The sequence below is a fragment of the Rhinolophus ferrumequinum genome, chromosome 18, assembly GCF_004115265.2.
Source record: "Rhinolophus ferrumequinum isolate MPI-CBG mRhiFer1 chromosome 18, mRhiFer1_v1.p, whole genome shotgun sequence".
Taxonomy (NCBI): domain Eukaryota; kingdom Metazoa; phylum Chordata; class Mammalia; order Chiroptera; family Rhinolophidae; genus Rhinolophus; species Rhinolophus ferrumequinum.
Genome location: NC_046301.1, coordinates 298,611 through 311,751, shown reverse-complemented (window position 1 = coordinate 311,751; position 13,141 = coordinate 298,611). Strand labels below are relative to the sequence as shown.

The following is a 13,141-nucleotide window of genomic DNA, read 5'->3' as shown; positions in this document are numbered from 1 at the left end:
ATTCAAGGAGACTCCATTAATGCAAGTCATTCTCAGAACTGGTTTCTCAGGACAGCGGTGGAAGCCGCAGAATAATTGCCTCTCAGATGATGCAAAAGCCAGCTGAGGGCTCTCTCAGCCTGTCCTCTCAGAGACCAGGAGGCTGGAGAAACACTCTCTGAGAGACTTTGGAAGTGAAAATGTAATTCAAGCAATTCTCATTTGATGAATTAGAGTAATGAAAATTATTTCAACTCTGCTGTAAATCCTACAGTTAATTTCAAGGTAACCTAAAGGTTACAAATAGCGCCAAATAGCAAAAGTGCGAGGAGACGCTCCCTCAATTGTCACAGTGTCTGAAAACCAGAAGAGGAAGACAATACATGACAGTGACTGTGAAACAGGCGTCCCTAAGACCATATTCTAAATCCCAGAGGTGCAACGAACTAGCTATGACCTTGAGTACGTGTAACTTAGTTTCTCTAAACAGAAGTTTCTCATCTGGAAAATGGGAATAACAGTATCTCCTCCATAGGACTGCTATGAAAACTACATCTATAGCTCAGGGCACCAGGCTCCAGTGGGTGTGTCAGCACCACCCACAGTGGGAGGTCTCTGTTTCTACAGCAAATGAACTGACACCAATACCCACAGACCTTGAGGGAGGGCTGATTGTGAAACAAGAAAACACCCCACATTTTACTAGCACCAATTACAAAGGATGTGTTATAGCTCCCCAGTTCTCAAACAGTCAGTGCCTCAGAAGCCCCATCAGAGCTCACCAGAGAGATGGTGGGGCCCATATCCTGACAACACTCCTGCAATTCACGGACTTAAAGCTTCTGGCAGGGCCGAGGAATCACGTGGGTCTCTTAACACACATAATACACGCAAAGTGCTTACAACTCAGGTGCAAAACTACCATCTCTTAATGTTTTACAAAGTCCTAAACGAATAAACACAGGATAAAACTCAGAAAATTTGTCTTTTTGGGAACTCATCTGACTTAGATGTTTAAAAATGTAAGTGAAACTTCTGTACCTTAGTCAAATAATATAAAGAAAAGATAACTCTTTTCTTAAAAAAGAGGGGAGGGGGGAATTAAATGTCTCCTATCTTTAGGAACTTGAGGAGACAGATTACACTGATAAGTTTTTCTCTCCTTGAACGTGACAGAATTAAGTTCATTTTCTCTTGACCTTATCCCGTTTGGAAACCTAGATTTTAACTACATGCTGTGAAGGTCCTGGACTACTGTAGGTATTTCATGCTCTATCAGCATTTCCCAAAAGCTTAAAAAAAATCTTTATCCAAAATACAAAGTGGTAAAAAAAATATATATATAGTTTCTGATATGTAATTCTAGTAATATATTAGGTAATTTTAAAAAAGTAGAAATATATCAAATAGGTGCAAACATGACTTTTTAGGTCTAAAAAAACTTGTATTATTTTTAGGCTTACTATTACAGGATAGTCAAAACGAAAAGCTGAGAAATAGATATTTTTATAATGTGGAAAGGACCTTATAAGAAACTCAAACTTCAAATACTTTAATGCTTGTCTCAAAAATACCCACAACTGGCTAATGAATTAGATTTTTATCCTGTTCGTTTTTTTCACTTTAGGGCGTGAACATTACTGGATGTGGAATAAATGTTTGTTGAATAAGGGAATCTTCACATAGCATATTTTCATTGAAATTAGTAGGCAAATGTACTAATTTACCAGTTATATTTATATACACTAAAAGCCTTTCTAAAAGATTTTTTACATCTAAATTTCTATATATAATTAAAATTATGATCAATAGATGTATCTGTTGCTAAATTCCATGTAATGTCTTTAATTAAAATCTTTCATTCCTTTAGACTCCTGTACGTTTTCAATTATACTTTTTCTCTCAACCATGGTTTAGAAAGTGGAAAACAATTCAGATTTTAATTCAATTCTGATTCGATCTAGAATTGATTTGAAAAAGAATTATTAATGCACAAGAAGAAACGTCTGGGAACCAGAGACACAGCTCTAGATACTGGGACAGGGCCTAAAGTATTTCACTACTTCACAGGAAGGCACTCTGTCCCTTTTTTTAATTTCTAATTTGCTCAAAATCCCTTGCAGGCAAACGGTGACTCTGCCGTCAGAGGTCATCAGGGCTTCCCAGCCACCTGCCTGGATGGATCAGCTCGCCTGGAATGACCAATAATTCCAGCAGCCTATTTCTATATCCTGTGCCAGTGAATACGCAGTCGCCGAGTGGCTCTCGGGTCATCTGCGTGCAGGTGACCAAAGGACACAAGACACACAGGACGCTGCAGCTTGAGGTTCCTGCTGGCCTCTGATTCTGAGGCCCTCCAAGTCCTGACTGCTCTGCAAAACAACGACCTTCCCTGCACAGGATTCCTTGGAGCCATTTCCATGTAAACTACTTCTCAGACGACAGATGTGTTCTCAACACGGAATTAGATTTCACAGACATCTGTGAGTGCGTACGTTCTCTGTAACACGTTTACTTTCCCAGTGCTTATGTGAGTTACACACATACACACGAGCCACATGGATGAGAAACGATTTTCTGCCCGGGATCTGCTTCCTGTTACACTGCAAATAGCAACAATTTCACTGTCACTTTTAGATGCACACGTATCGCAGACGGGTTAATGACACCTGCCACCAGTCTTCCGAGGAAAAGCAGCTCCCACTGCAATTAAAACTGCACTGCCCTAAAAGTGGTCCCACCTCCTGTAAGGATGTGGAACCCTAAATGTCTTCGGGACACACGGCCCCACTAAAAAGAAAGTACATGTCAATTTTCAGTCATTGCATAAAATATGCTTGTCCCTGAAAAAGGTTGTCCCCAAAATAACCCTATGTATACATGCCCAAATTCAGCTGTGGCAAAGACCTTGTTTACCACCGTCATGTGTGCATGAATTAATTCTGAAGCTCCTGGAGTTCCTGCAAATGCCCACACCGCCCTAAGGAAAGACCCTCCTGCGGGCACAGGGTCCCATCACCAGCTGGGCCCACTTCTAACAGGAACCCAGCCCTCTGGTGCAGGGGCCTCTTGCAGTCCGCGCACCCCACCTCGCACGCGTGCCCACCTGAACCAGGCAAGCGGCACTTGGGGAGAGCCTGCGCCCCAGTGGGGTGGTTCCCGGCAATGGCAGCCAGAGAAAAACCAAAGCTCGGCTAGACACCAAACCACAGACCACCAGATGGGGCACTCCCTTGTTTAAATACCACCCTACAAACAGAAACAGGGCTTCTTCAAACAGCCGAGAAAATGTGCGCCCCTCTGCAGTGTCGGGGACCCTGTCCTGGCAGGCATGGGTGCAGGGACACATGCTTTCTGGGGTGGGGGGGGGCTGCGAGGCCTGGGCGTGGCTGTGTGAAAGTTGAGCTCGTGTTAACCTCTGGGCAGGTCCCTGTGGGTGGGAAGGGAACCTTCCAGCAGCCCCTGTCCAGTCCCTGGGGGATCTGGGTCTGGGGTACATTTCCCCAGGGCACCCCGGGCTCCCGAGAGCAGCACAGCTCCAGTGGTCATGTGACAGCTGGGGTGCGCCGGGTGCGCCGCGTGTGCAAGACCGTGTGCAAGTGTGTGTAAGTGTGAGTGTCGCCTTCGTGTATGGGCAATGCATAAGCGTGTGTCCGTGAGTGTACGAGCGTGTGTGCGTGTGAGCGCACGAGTGTCAGCGTGTACGCGGTGAACGAGCCTCAGAAGCGGTGCCCAGCGACCCCGGCCAGGGTCCTTGTCCTCCGGGCTCCTCCCGGGCGAGGTCACAGGCCCGCAGTGCGCACCCACCTGACGCATCCGCGGCGGGCTCGGCGTGGTGGGGACCGCGCCTCCCGAGGCCGGGCTGGGGGGCGACGCCATGGTCCCGGCTCCCGGCGCTCCTCCTCCTGCGCCGCAGAACTGAACGCCGGGTGCAGCTGCGGGGTCTGGCTAGAGCCGCCCTGCGTGCCCACCGCCTCCCTCCGCCCGGAGGCTCCGCCGGTGCCTGGGCGCCGCGGGTCTGACGCTCGAGCGGCGCAGGGACCGAGGCTGCTCCCGCTGCTGCCCCGCTGGGGACACCGAGGACGCCAAGCAAACCGACCGCTCCAGACACGCGCCCGCGCGCCGCGCTGCCGGGTGGGGGGGCCGCGGGGCAGACTCTGCGCGCGCCCCGCACCCAAGACGCCGGAGCCGGGCGTGGCGCCCCGCGCTGCGCGCCACACTCACTGAGTCCACTCTCACTCCGTCCGCACTCCCACCACACACACACTCCCGTCCACTCACTCCCATCCACACTCACTCCGTCCACAGTCACTCCGTCCACACTCACTCTGTCCGCACTCCCACCGCACACACTCCTGTCCACTCACTCCAGCTGCCTCCCCGTCTGCCTGGATGTCTAGTAGTTTTAGGTTCACCGCCAACAAACCAGAGGCCCTTTGCACCTTCCCCCCTGAAAGCTCTGACAAAGCTTTGCTGTCTTCCAGACTCAGGACAAACACCTCAGGGCAGTCTCCCTCTTTGCCTGTTCTCATCACTGACACTTGCTCTACCAGCAAACCCTGCTGTCCTGTCTTCACACAGATCCGACACTGCTGGACTCCCACAGCTGCCCTTCTAGGCCAAGCCGCGTCTCCCGGCCTGACAGCAGGTCTCACAGCCTGCCTAGTGGGCCTGCAACAGAGTGGCCATCACTCAAAGCCCGGGAGCTCCCGTGTCACTCAGAGTGAGCGGAGGCTTGTAGATGTAAGTGAAGTCTGAGTGGCAACCTCCATTCCTGCCCACCTCTGCCTGACCTTGCTCCCAGCCCGGCCACCTGGCCTGTTTCTGCTTCCTGAGCATTCCAGGGCTCCTGCCAGGTCCCGAGCCCCTGGGCCACCCTGCCCTGCATAGCCACATCGTACTCCTCCCTGAGGGCTTCTGTGCCAGTACCACCCTGTCAGTAAGCCTCCCTGAGTACCAGATGTGATGGGTGAACCGTGTCCCCCAAAATTCATGTTCAGTCCTCACCCTGCAATAGCTCAGCAAGTGACCTTATTTGGAAATAGATGTAACTGGCTAGGACAAGGTCACACGGGAGCAGGTGGCACCCAATCCACTGACTGTTCTTGTAAGAGGGGAGTCTGGACACAGACACAGACGGCGAGAAGGCCATGTGGACGTGAAGGCAGGGAGCAAGATGACACATCTACAAGCCAAGGACGCCAGGGATGGCCAGCGACACTGGAAGGAAGGGACCTGGGCCTGGCCCTCACGGCACAGTAGGACGCAGCCCTGCTACACTGACCTCGGACGCGGAGCCTCCGGAACTGGGAGAGGGCCAACTTCCACTGTTTCAGCCGCCCAGGTTGAGCCACACAGGTGTGACATCTGGTGACAGCACCCCCAGAAAACAAATACGTCCTATAAAATAGGCACACTCTCTCCTCCCTCCCGTTCTTCCCCTGCATTTTATCCCTCCTGTACACTCACCACTGTCTGACAGTTTATAGATTTGCCTGTTGGTTTACTGACGTTCACCTAGCACTGCAAGGGAAGTTCCGTGAGGACAGGAAGTTGATTTGTTCACTGTTTTAAACTAACCAACTGAGCTAACCAGCTGTATAGAGCAAGCATATAAAATGTATTATATATGATGGATTGAGGTTTGCAAAGCAAGTTTACTTTTTGTGTAGAGGAAGATGGCCACACATGTGAGACTGATAAGAGTAAAGTGAAAGTAAACATGTTTATGTTCATGTGTGAAACAGCATAACAAAATTGAGTGATAAACACGTTCACCTAAGAGGTAAACAGATCCTGGCAAACCACTTCAGGTTATCACCCAAGAAGTAAACAAGTCCAAGGAAAAGAGGATAAAAGCAGAACTCCAGACAATGCTGTGAGTGGTCCGACTGGGCGCTCGGCTAAGACCCTCCATGCGGCTCTGAGCGAGACACTCCGGAACAATCCTCCGGGATGTTTGGGATGTTCGTCTGGGCGCTCCGACAGTCCTCTGCGAGGTGCAAGCCGCGACACTCCGGGACTCTCCCAAGTTCTTCCTTGTAAGATCAGCTGGCCTCAGTCCCGTCGTGGGCCCAGGGTGTCTCCCGGACCAGGGACCTTCTCCACGTCGACTGACTCTGGGACTTGGTTCGTTATTAAATTCTGTTCTACTCTGTACAACCTTCTGTGCTGACCAGAGCACTGGCCTCTGGAGGGACATTGGTTCCCAAATAAAGCTGTGTTACTCACTCTAACTGAACCTGTGTGCCGGGAGTTTGTTCCCAATTTGCGTCACGAGTACCACGCAGGGACGTAGGGCCCTGCCGAGGGGTTAATGTCCCTTGGCTTTCAGGAAGAGACTGAAGTGTGGCAACTGCCTTTACAGGCGCTCACGACACCAGCCGCCCCCAACATGACAGTTTTCAGGGTGGCAGTGAGACTGCTGGGGAGGGCGGTGATGGCAGTCAGTGGTTAGGTAGCGTTTCTATGGTTTAGTGGCCGTACCTGGGAAATGGAAACAATAACACTTACTGTACACGGTCTGTGACTATTAAGTGAGCTTGGGTACACAAGCATTGCAAAGCCTGAATAATGTCCTTATTCCTGTTTGTCTATGTCCTGACACAAAAACAGGAGGCTGAAGATAGAGGTGGTTAAGAGAGAAACCCTGCATTTCAGAGTGCCCGGGGCAATCTCGGGGGGCCGCTAAGTGACAGTGATACTGCTGTGTCTCTGTATGGACACCGCACACAGAAACCCAAACCACAGTCCTCTCCTCTAGTGACTGAGTCCGTAATTCAAACTAACAAAAAGTGAACATTTCAAAAAAGAACATTCAGGTTTTAAGCACACAGGTAAATAGCAGGTAGAGAAACAGGTGGGTACTGAGACTGATGGGTGCGCACAGACAGATATGTAATGTAACCTTTGTGAGTACAAAAATATCCCGTTTTTACTTTCATAAATCCTGGTGTCACTTGTCCCTTGCCACGACAGCTGCAGTGGCTCATGTTCAGGCCTGACTCAGTGCCTAGAACGGGACATATTCAGAACACAATCCATCCTTTTTCCTTATCCCTGTCCATGTCACCTATCCATCCACACACAGACGCAAAGCCTGGCCCATCCTCTTCATTCCCAGTCTGGATGAGTCACTCGGACACTCATGTCGTTCTAGACCTTTCCACGTCTCACATACTGATGTCTCGGCAAGCCCCGTGACGCTGACAGGGCCATGTCCTGTTCCCTCCTCTGGCTTTGCTGCTTCCAGGGGCTCCCAGGACAGCACCATAGCTCCTGGGTGGCTCTTCTCTCCTGCAGCCAGCCAGCTGCATAATTCAGCCAGAGCATCTTCTGCTGGCCCGGTGGCTCAGGAGGTTGGAGCTCTGTGCTCCTAACTCTGAAGGCTGCCGGTTTGATTCCCACATGGGCCAGTGGGCTCTCAACCACAAGTTTGCTGGTTCAACTCCTCGACTCCCGCAAGGGATGGTGGGCTCTGCCCCCTGCAACTAAGAATGAACACGGCACCTTGAGCTGAGCTGCTGCTGAGCTCCCGGATGGCTCAGGTGGTTGCAGTGCATCCTTTCAACCACAAGGTTGCCGGTTCGATTCCTCGACTCCCTGATTCCTCGACTCCCAGAAGGGATGGTGGGCTGCGCCCCCTGCAACTAACAACTAACAATGGCAACTGGACCTGGAGCTAAGCTGCACCCTCCAAAACTACGACTGAAAGGTCAACTTGACTTCCAGGAAAAAATCCTGGAAGTACACACTGTTCCCCAGTAAAGTCCTGTTCCCCTTCCCCAATAAAAATCTTTAAAAAGAAACAAACAAATAAAAAACAACTTCCTTTCAATGGCCCGGGGGTCATTCCAGTGTCCTCAGGATACAATACACATCCACTTGCTTTGGAGTGAAAGTCCTTCTGGATATTAATATACTTTTTGTGTAGAGGAAGAGTTCCTGCGAGTGATGGCTATAAAAGAATAAAAAGGAAAAGACAGGGAGGTTTTCCTACATAAAATTATGACACTTCTGTATATCAAAACTCACTATTATAACACAGGAATGTGTAATATGTGTACATATATTTGTGTATGAAGAGAAACTATTAAAAGCTAAATGGCCCAAAGAGAAAGTACTGACACAACTCTTACAGACGGAGGGAGTTAATACCCTTAATATACAGACAAGATAAGCACCTTAGGAAAAGGGAGGACAGATTTCAGGAAAACTCACAAATAACAGTGATTTCCAGTGAGCAGATAAAAAGAGAATGTTCAGCCTTATTGGAAATGAAAGAAATACAAATTCAAATGACAAAATACTATTTCACTTACAAACTGGCAGAGAGGAGATTTTAAGAAATACAAAGCCTCCCAGAGCTTCAGGAAGGGTGCCTGGGCATCAGTGATAGAGATGCAAATTGATACAAAGTGTCTGAAGGGTGTTTTCTCACCTGGACAACAAAGCCTGGAACATGTGCATCATTTTTCACTTTGAAAATAATCCCAAATTCACTGCAGCACTTTGTATAACAGCAGAAACATAAACAAATAAACAACCTGGAAATCACCTGTGTCCTAAAGAGGGGACCCCACACAAGATGGGCTTCCCCACTGGTGAGTAATGGAATGCTTCTCACCCCCTCAGACAGCACTTGAGCCAACAGGTCAGCAGTTTTCAAAATAAAGTTAGCAGCTAGCGGTGTTTCTGTCCCCTAGAGCCCTTCCCAATGTCTCCCACACCTGGCCTCACGGGCCTGCTTCCGTGGGCCCAGGACGCCCTCTGCCTCTCTTTGTCCCCCGGTTCCCCAGGGCCCAGACCAAGGGGAAGCCTCCCGACTCCCTCAGACACATGAGGGTGTTGTTCTCGGCGCCCCCAAAGCATTACTCCGAGCTCTGTGATGTGTCCGCCTACACACTGTCCCCCCAGCCAAGCTCTGAGCTTTCAGGAGGTGACACCGTGTTACCTTTTGAGTTCCCAGTGCCTAGCCTTGTTCTGCACACTGAATAACTGCTGCTTGTGAGGGAAAGAAGGGCAGCTGGAAACACTGAACCACGGTCTCTCATACACTAGCTGACAGCACCGAGGTTCCGCAGGCTGTGTGTGCGGTGCGTCTGTGCAACTGGGAGACACACTGTATCAATTATGATACAAAGAAACCCAACCACACAATTCTGACTTTACAATTCTCAGGAAAACAGTCAACACTTCTCAGAGGTGTGTGCCTTGTTTCCTCTGAGATTATAACTTCTTATAACAGAAATTTGCACATAAATTTGTATGACCTTCCATTTTCTTAGACACACAACACCCCCCAATAGTGTTCTACACACTGTACTGCATATGCTAATAACTATATTTACAGTACACGTTAATTAGCATTTCAGCCCAGCGACAAACACACAGGGCCCCAGCCTGTCCAGTGCCGCTCCCCTCCTCCCACCCCCCCCTCCCGTCTCCACAACAGGGACTGGTTACCATCAGTCCCAGACACACAGATGTTTATGCGGGTGCAAACACTGCGGTCTGTGCTTTGGTGTGAGGAAACTGGCCTCTAGCCTGGATCATCCCTTGTCGTCTGTGACCCACGTTATTCTCTAAACCTCACAGGGTGCTGTGTGGGGGGGGGTGGGGGGGTGGCTGAGGAGGGGCTACACAGCGTAACTAAATCACATCCTGCGGCGGGGGCCGGGAGCTCCGTGATTTTCCATCCCTCATCTGAAGCTCCCACGCATAGAAGTGTTTTCATTTGCAGGCGTTTATACCTGTCACACACGTGACCTTCAGTGGAGTGCTCAGACAGGGTTATGCTCATATTTTAGATACAGGAGACCCAGACCGTTTCGATCTGAGCCAGGTCACATGCGAGTGGCATTCGGTGGCACTGTCTCCTGAGCCCCTGGGACGCCTTCTGCTGACTGCGATGGCATTGCCTCTTTACTAAAGTTCACAGGTGTTTTCTGATTCTGACTAAACAAACTTTTTATCCCCCTTCCTTCCTCTCCTCTCCCCTCCCTTCTCGTCTCTTCTCTTTTCTAACTCTGAGGCTTGCTCTCCCTCTACCTGCTTTTCCATTTGCTCCAATGAACCGAAGCCTGTGAAGAACATGAAATCAGCGCTTCCAGACTAGATCATGGACACGCTGAGCCGGCTTCCCGGGAAGCTCACCCACCAAGGTGCCCTCACTCGCTCCCGTCTGGTGTTTATCAGGGGTGCATTCTGGAGGACCAGATGTATGTACGCGCTCTGTGGCCAGGCACACAAAGGGCGAGTCACTGCCCTCAGCAGCCACCTGCCACGCGGCCTGGGACCGGCTACAGGCACCTCCTCCGGGACCAGAGGCTGAGACTCATCTTCACAGGAGAAGACAGTCTCCTGCGCCGAGACTGGTATCTGGGGTGGGACCTGTAGTCTGACGGCCCACACCTGCCGCCCACGTTCACTGCGATTGTCCAGCGAGACGCGCACTGGGCTTCTCTCCACCTCCGCCCGCAAGGGCAGCGCGCCGGCTGCCCGCTCACGTGCCCCGCGCAGCACCCGCCTCCCTGCTCGCACTCCATCCCCAGGATTTGTGACACGAACATCGTGATGGCAGGGACCCGTCGTGCGCTTGCTTGCTCTGATCCTCGGAGCCCAGCACATGCTCTCGGAGGAGCAGGCACTCAATGAATGATGCTTGTTCATGATTTGAAGAATTCGCCAGAAATGGGACAATCACTGGAAATGGGCATTATTTTTACATAGGAATTTTAAAAAGAATTAGTTTTTCATTTTCCTGTCATTTTTGGCTTCTTCAAAGAGATGAGACACACTTTGAGGAGAGCATTGTTTTTTACTTGACAACTGGGTACCTTAGCACGTGGCATTGTTCCAGAAGTTTCTGCCACCTATTTACAAGTATATGTCAGTATTGCATAAAACTTGATTACGTTCTAAGTACTTATTCAGCTGGCACCTGTTGTGTAAAATATTAATCATAAAGGAAAACTACCGGACGGCAGCATGTAACACACCCGCGCCCCTCGCGCTCCCGCCCCGCCCACAGAGACACGCGTGCGCCCCGCAGCCCTCCCTGAGCTCCGAGCTCACAAACCCGCAGGGACGCGGAGCGCATGCCCCTTACAGGGCGCTCTGAGCTCAGGCGATGGGGCATTCTTCCGCGCCGGTGCCGACAAGTCGACTTTAAACAACCCATGCAGCAAACACACAATAATCAGAGTATGATATATATAATGAAACTATGGGTTCTTGGCATCACTTTTTACTAAATTGAAGTTTTCACTGAGAAAACTGTAGGTGCAGGTGCAGTTGTAGGAAACAGCACAGAACTCCTGTTCGCTCGTCCTCTCCCCACGGTACCGCTGACAGCCCAGCACCTATCACGGCGGGACCCACGCTGCCACAGCCCCACTCTTACTCAGACTCCGTGTCACCCGCACTCCATGTGTGTGCGGGCGTGCACACGAGTATGGAAGTTCTGCACATCCCACCCTGGCAGAACCGCGAGTGGCGTCCACGCCAAAAAGGTCCTTAACGTCACCATTTCCTACACGCGCCCCACCCCAAGTCCCCGCAGCCACTGATCTATCCTGTTTCTAAAATGTTGTCATTTCCAAAACGTTCTACACAGCAGTCAGACAGTACATTCTCTGCTCAGAGGCGGTCATGGAGACTCAGGATTCGTGGCACACATCAGCGGTCACCCTCTTACTGGAGTGTGAGCTGGAATCTCAGTTCCAGAAACAGCATGCTGTCATCAGACACCGCAGCACTTGGACCGTCAAATACAAGTGACTCCAAATGTCAAGGTTATGGAATTAATGGAGGCCCAGCCTTGCTGTCAGGAGTGTCATGGCGACTTTCTGAATATGGTTCTATTTCCAACAGAAAATGCATCAAGTTAGAAAGGACCACTGTGTTTGTATGAGTTTTATCGTTTGGTCAACACAATTTACTCTGACCTTACGGGACAAAAACAGTCATTGTAGGCGGAAGGGACCTCCTCCACTGGGACGATTTCCAGTCCCCCAGGGCAGTGAGCCTGGTGCAGGAAGAGCCAGGGTGACAGGCAGCTGAGCGGGTCACGAGGCCACGTCCCCTCCTGGAAGCTCTCCAGGGCCTGATCCAGGCAGGGAGTCTCAGTCCTGAGGAGGATCTTGCCCATTCATAGCCTAGGAAACTGCGAGGTGCAGGAAGGCTAAAGAAAACCACAAATTCAGGACACACCTAATGTCACAACTGCTGAAACAGCTGAGGAATGTATTTCAGAAAATGTGAAATAGTACTCTGTCAAAAGTTTTCTAAAAGAAGAAACTGGAGTAGAAAACAACTGTACCAACCTAAGAATTCTTTCATATGGTAGTTTCCTTCCTTAGAGCTATGATTCCCAGTGATTAGTCAGCAGAGGAAATCATGTTAGGCACAGGTTCGTGGGTGGAAAACGTGCGTTTCACCCTTTACGTTTTTACCAATTAAAACCGATCTAAGGTCCCATATGTAGGAGCAGCATCTTCCCGAGAAGCTAGGAAAACAGGAAGAGCAAATTTCATTGCTTTGCCGACAGCACATAAACATGACTCAGTAAAAATAGATCAGAGACAACAGAAGAGAAATGGAGAACGACGCTAGGTCCCCAAACGAAACAAGTATTTCCCATTTCTTCAGTGAGAAGTGCTTCATGCATCGTTAGCTTTTAGGGTCGTATGCAGATTCTCTCAATTTGACATCAAGCAAATCTCAGTGTGTGTCCTTGAAACGGTGTCTGCACCACTGTGTGTCCGTTTTAGCCGTGCAGATGGGGAGGTAGACACGGCACCGAAGCCCAGGCCGGGCTCAGCCCGCTGCGGAGAGCTGATACCCAAGGGCGCTGCAGGGCCGCGCGGCCCCCCCCCCCCCAGGGGTCGGACTCCCAGTCTCCCCAGGTCCAGCCCAGACATGCTCGCCTCTGGCTTCGGTCTGGTCAGCCACAGGCATGAGAACAAGGCAGGTTCTCGACATGCACGGCACAGACCTTACCAACTTCACAGCAGCAGCCAAAACACAAAGCTTGCAGAAATGTTTAGCAGGCTCTCACTTAGGAGTTCATGGACCTTCCCCTTCGTGCTCCGCCCTGGGCCTGCCAGCCCTGGCCTGCCAGGAACACTTGCAGGAACTGATCCTAAGCACAAATACTTGT

At 50.4% G+C, this 13,141-nt stretch overlaps 1 protein-coding gene across 1 annotated transcript in view; it reads right to left on the bottom strand.

Annotated features, from left to right (window-relative positions):
• Positions 1-4,070, bottom strand: part of ANK2 (ankyrin 2) — a 382,806-nt gene extending 378,736 nt beyond the window's left edge. The window contains exon 1 of the mRNA XM_033133572.1: positions 3,787-4,070. Coding sequence (XP_032989463.1) covers positions 3,787-3,858 — 72 coding nt within the window. The 5' untranslated portion in view covers positions 3,859-4,070. The remainder of the gene's footprint in view (positions 1-3,786) is intronic.
• Between the last annotated feature and the right edge of the window lie 9,071 nt (positions 4,071-13,141).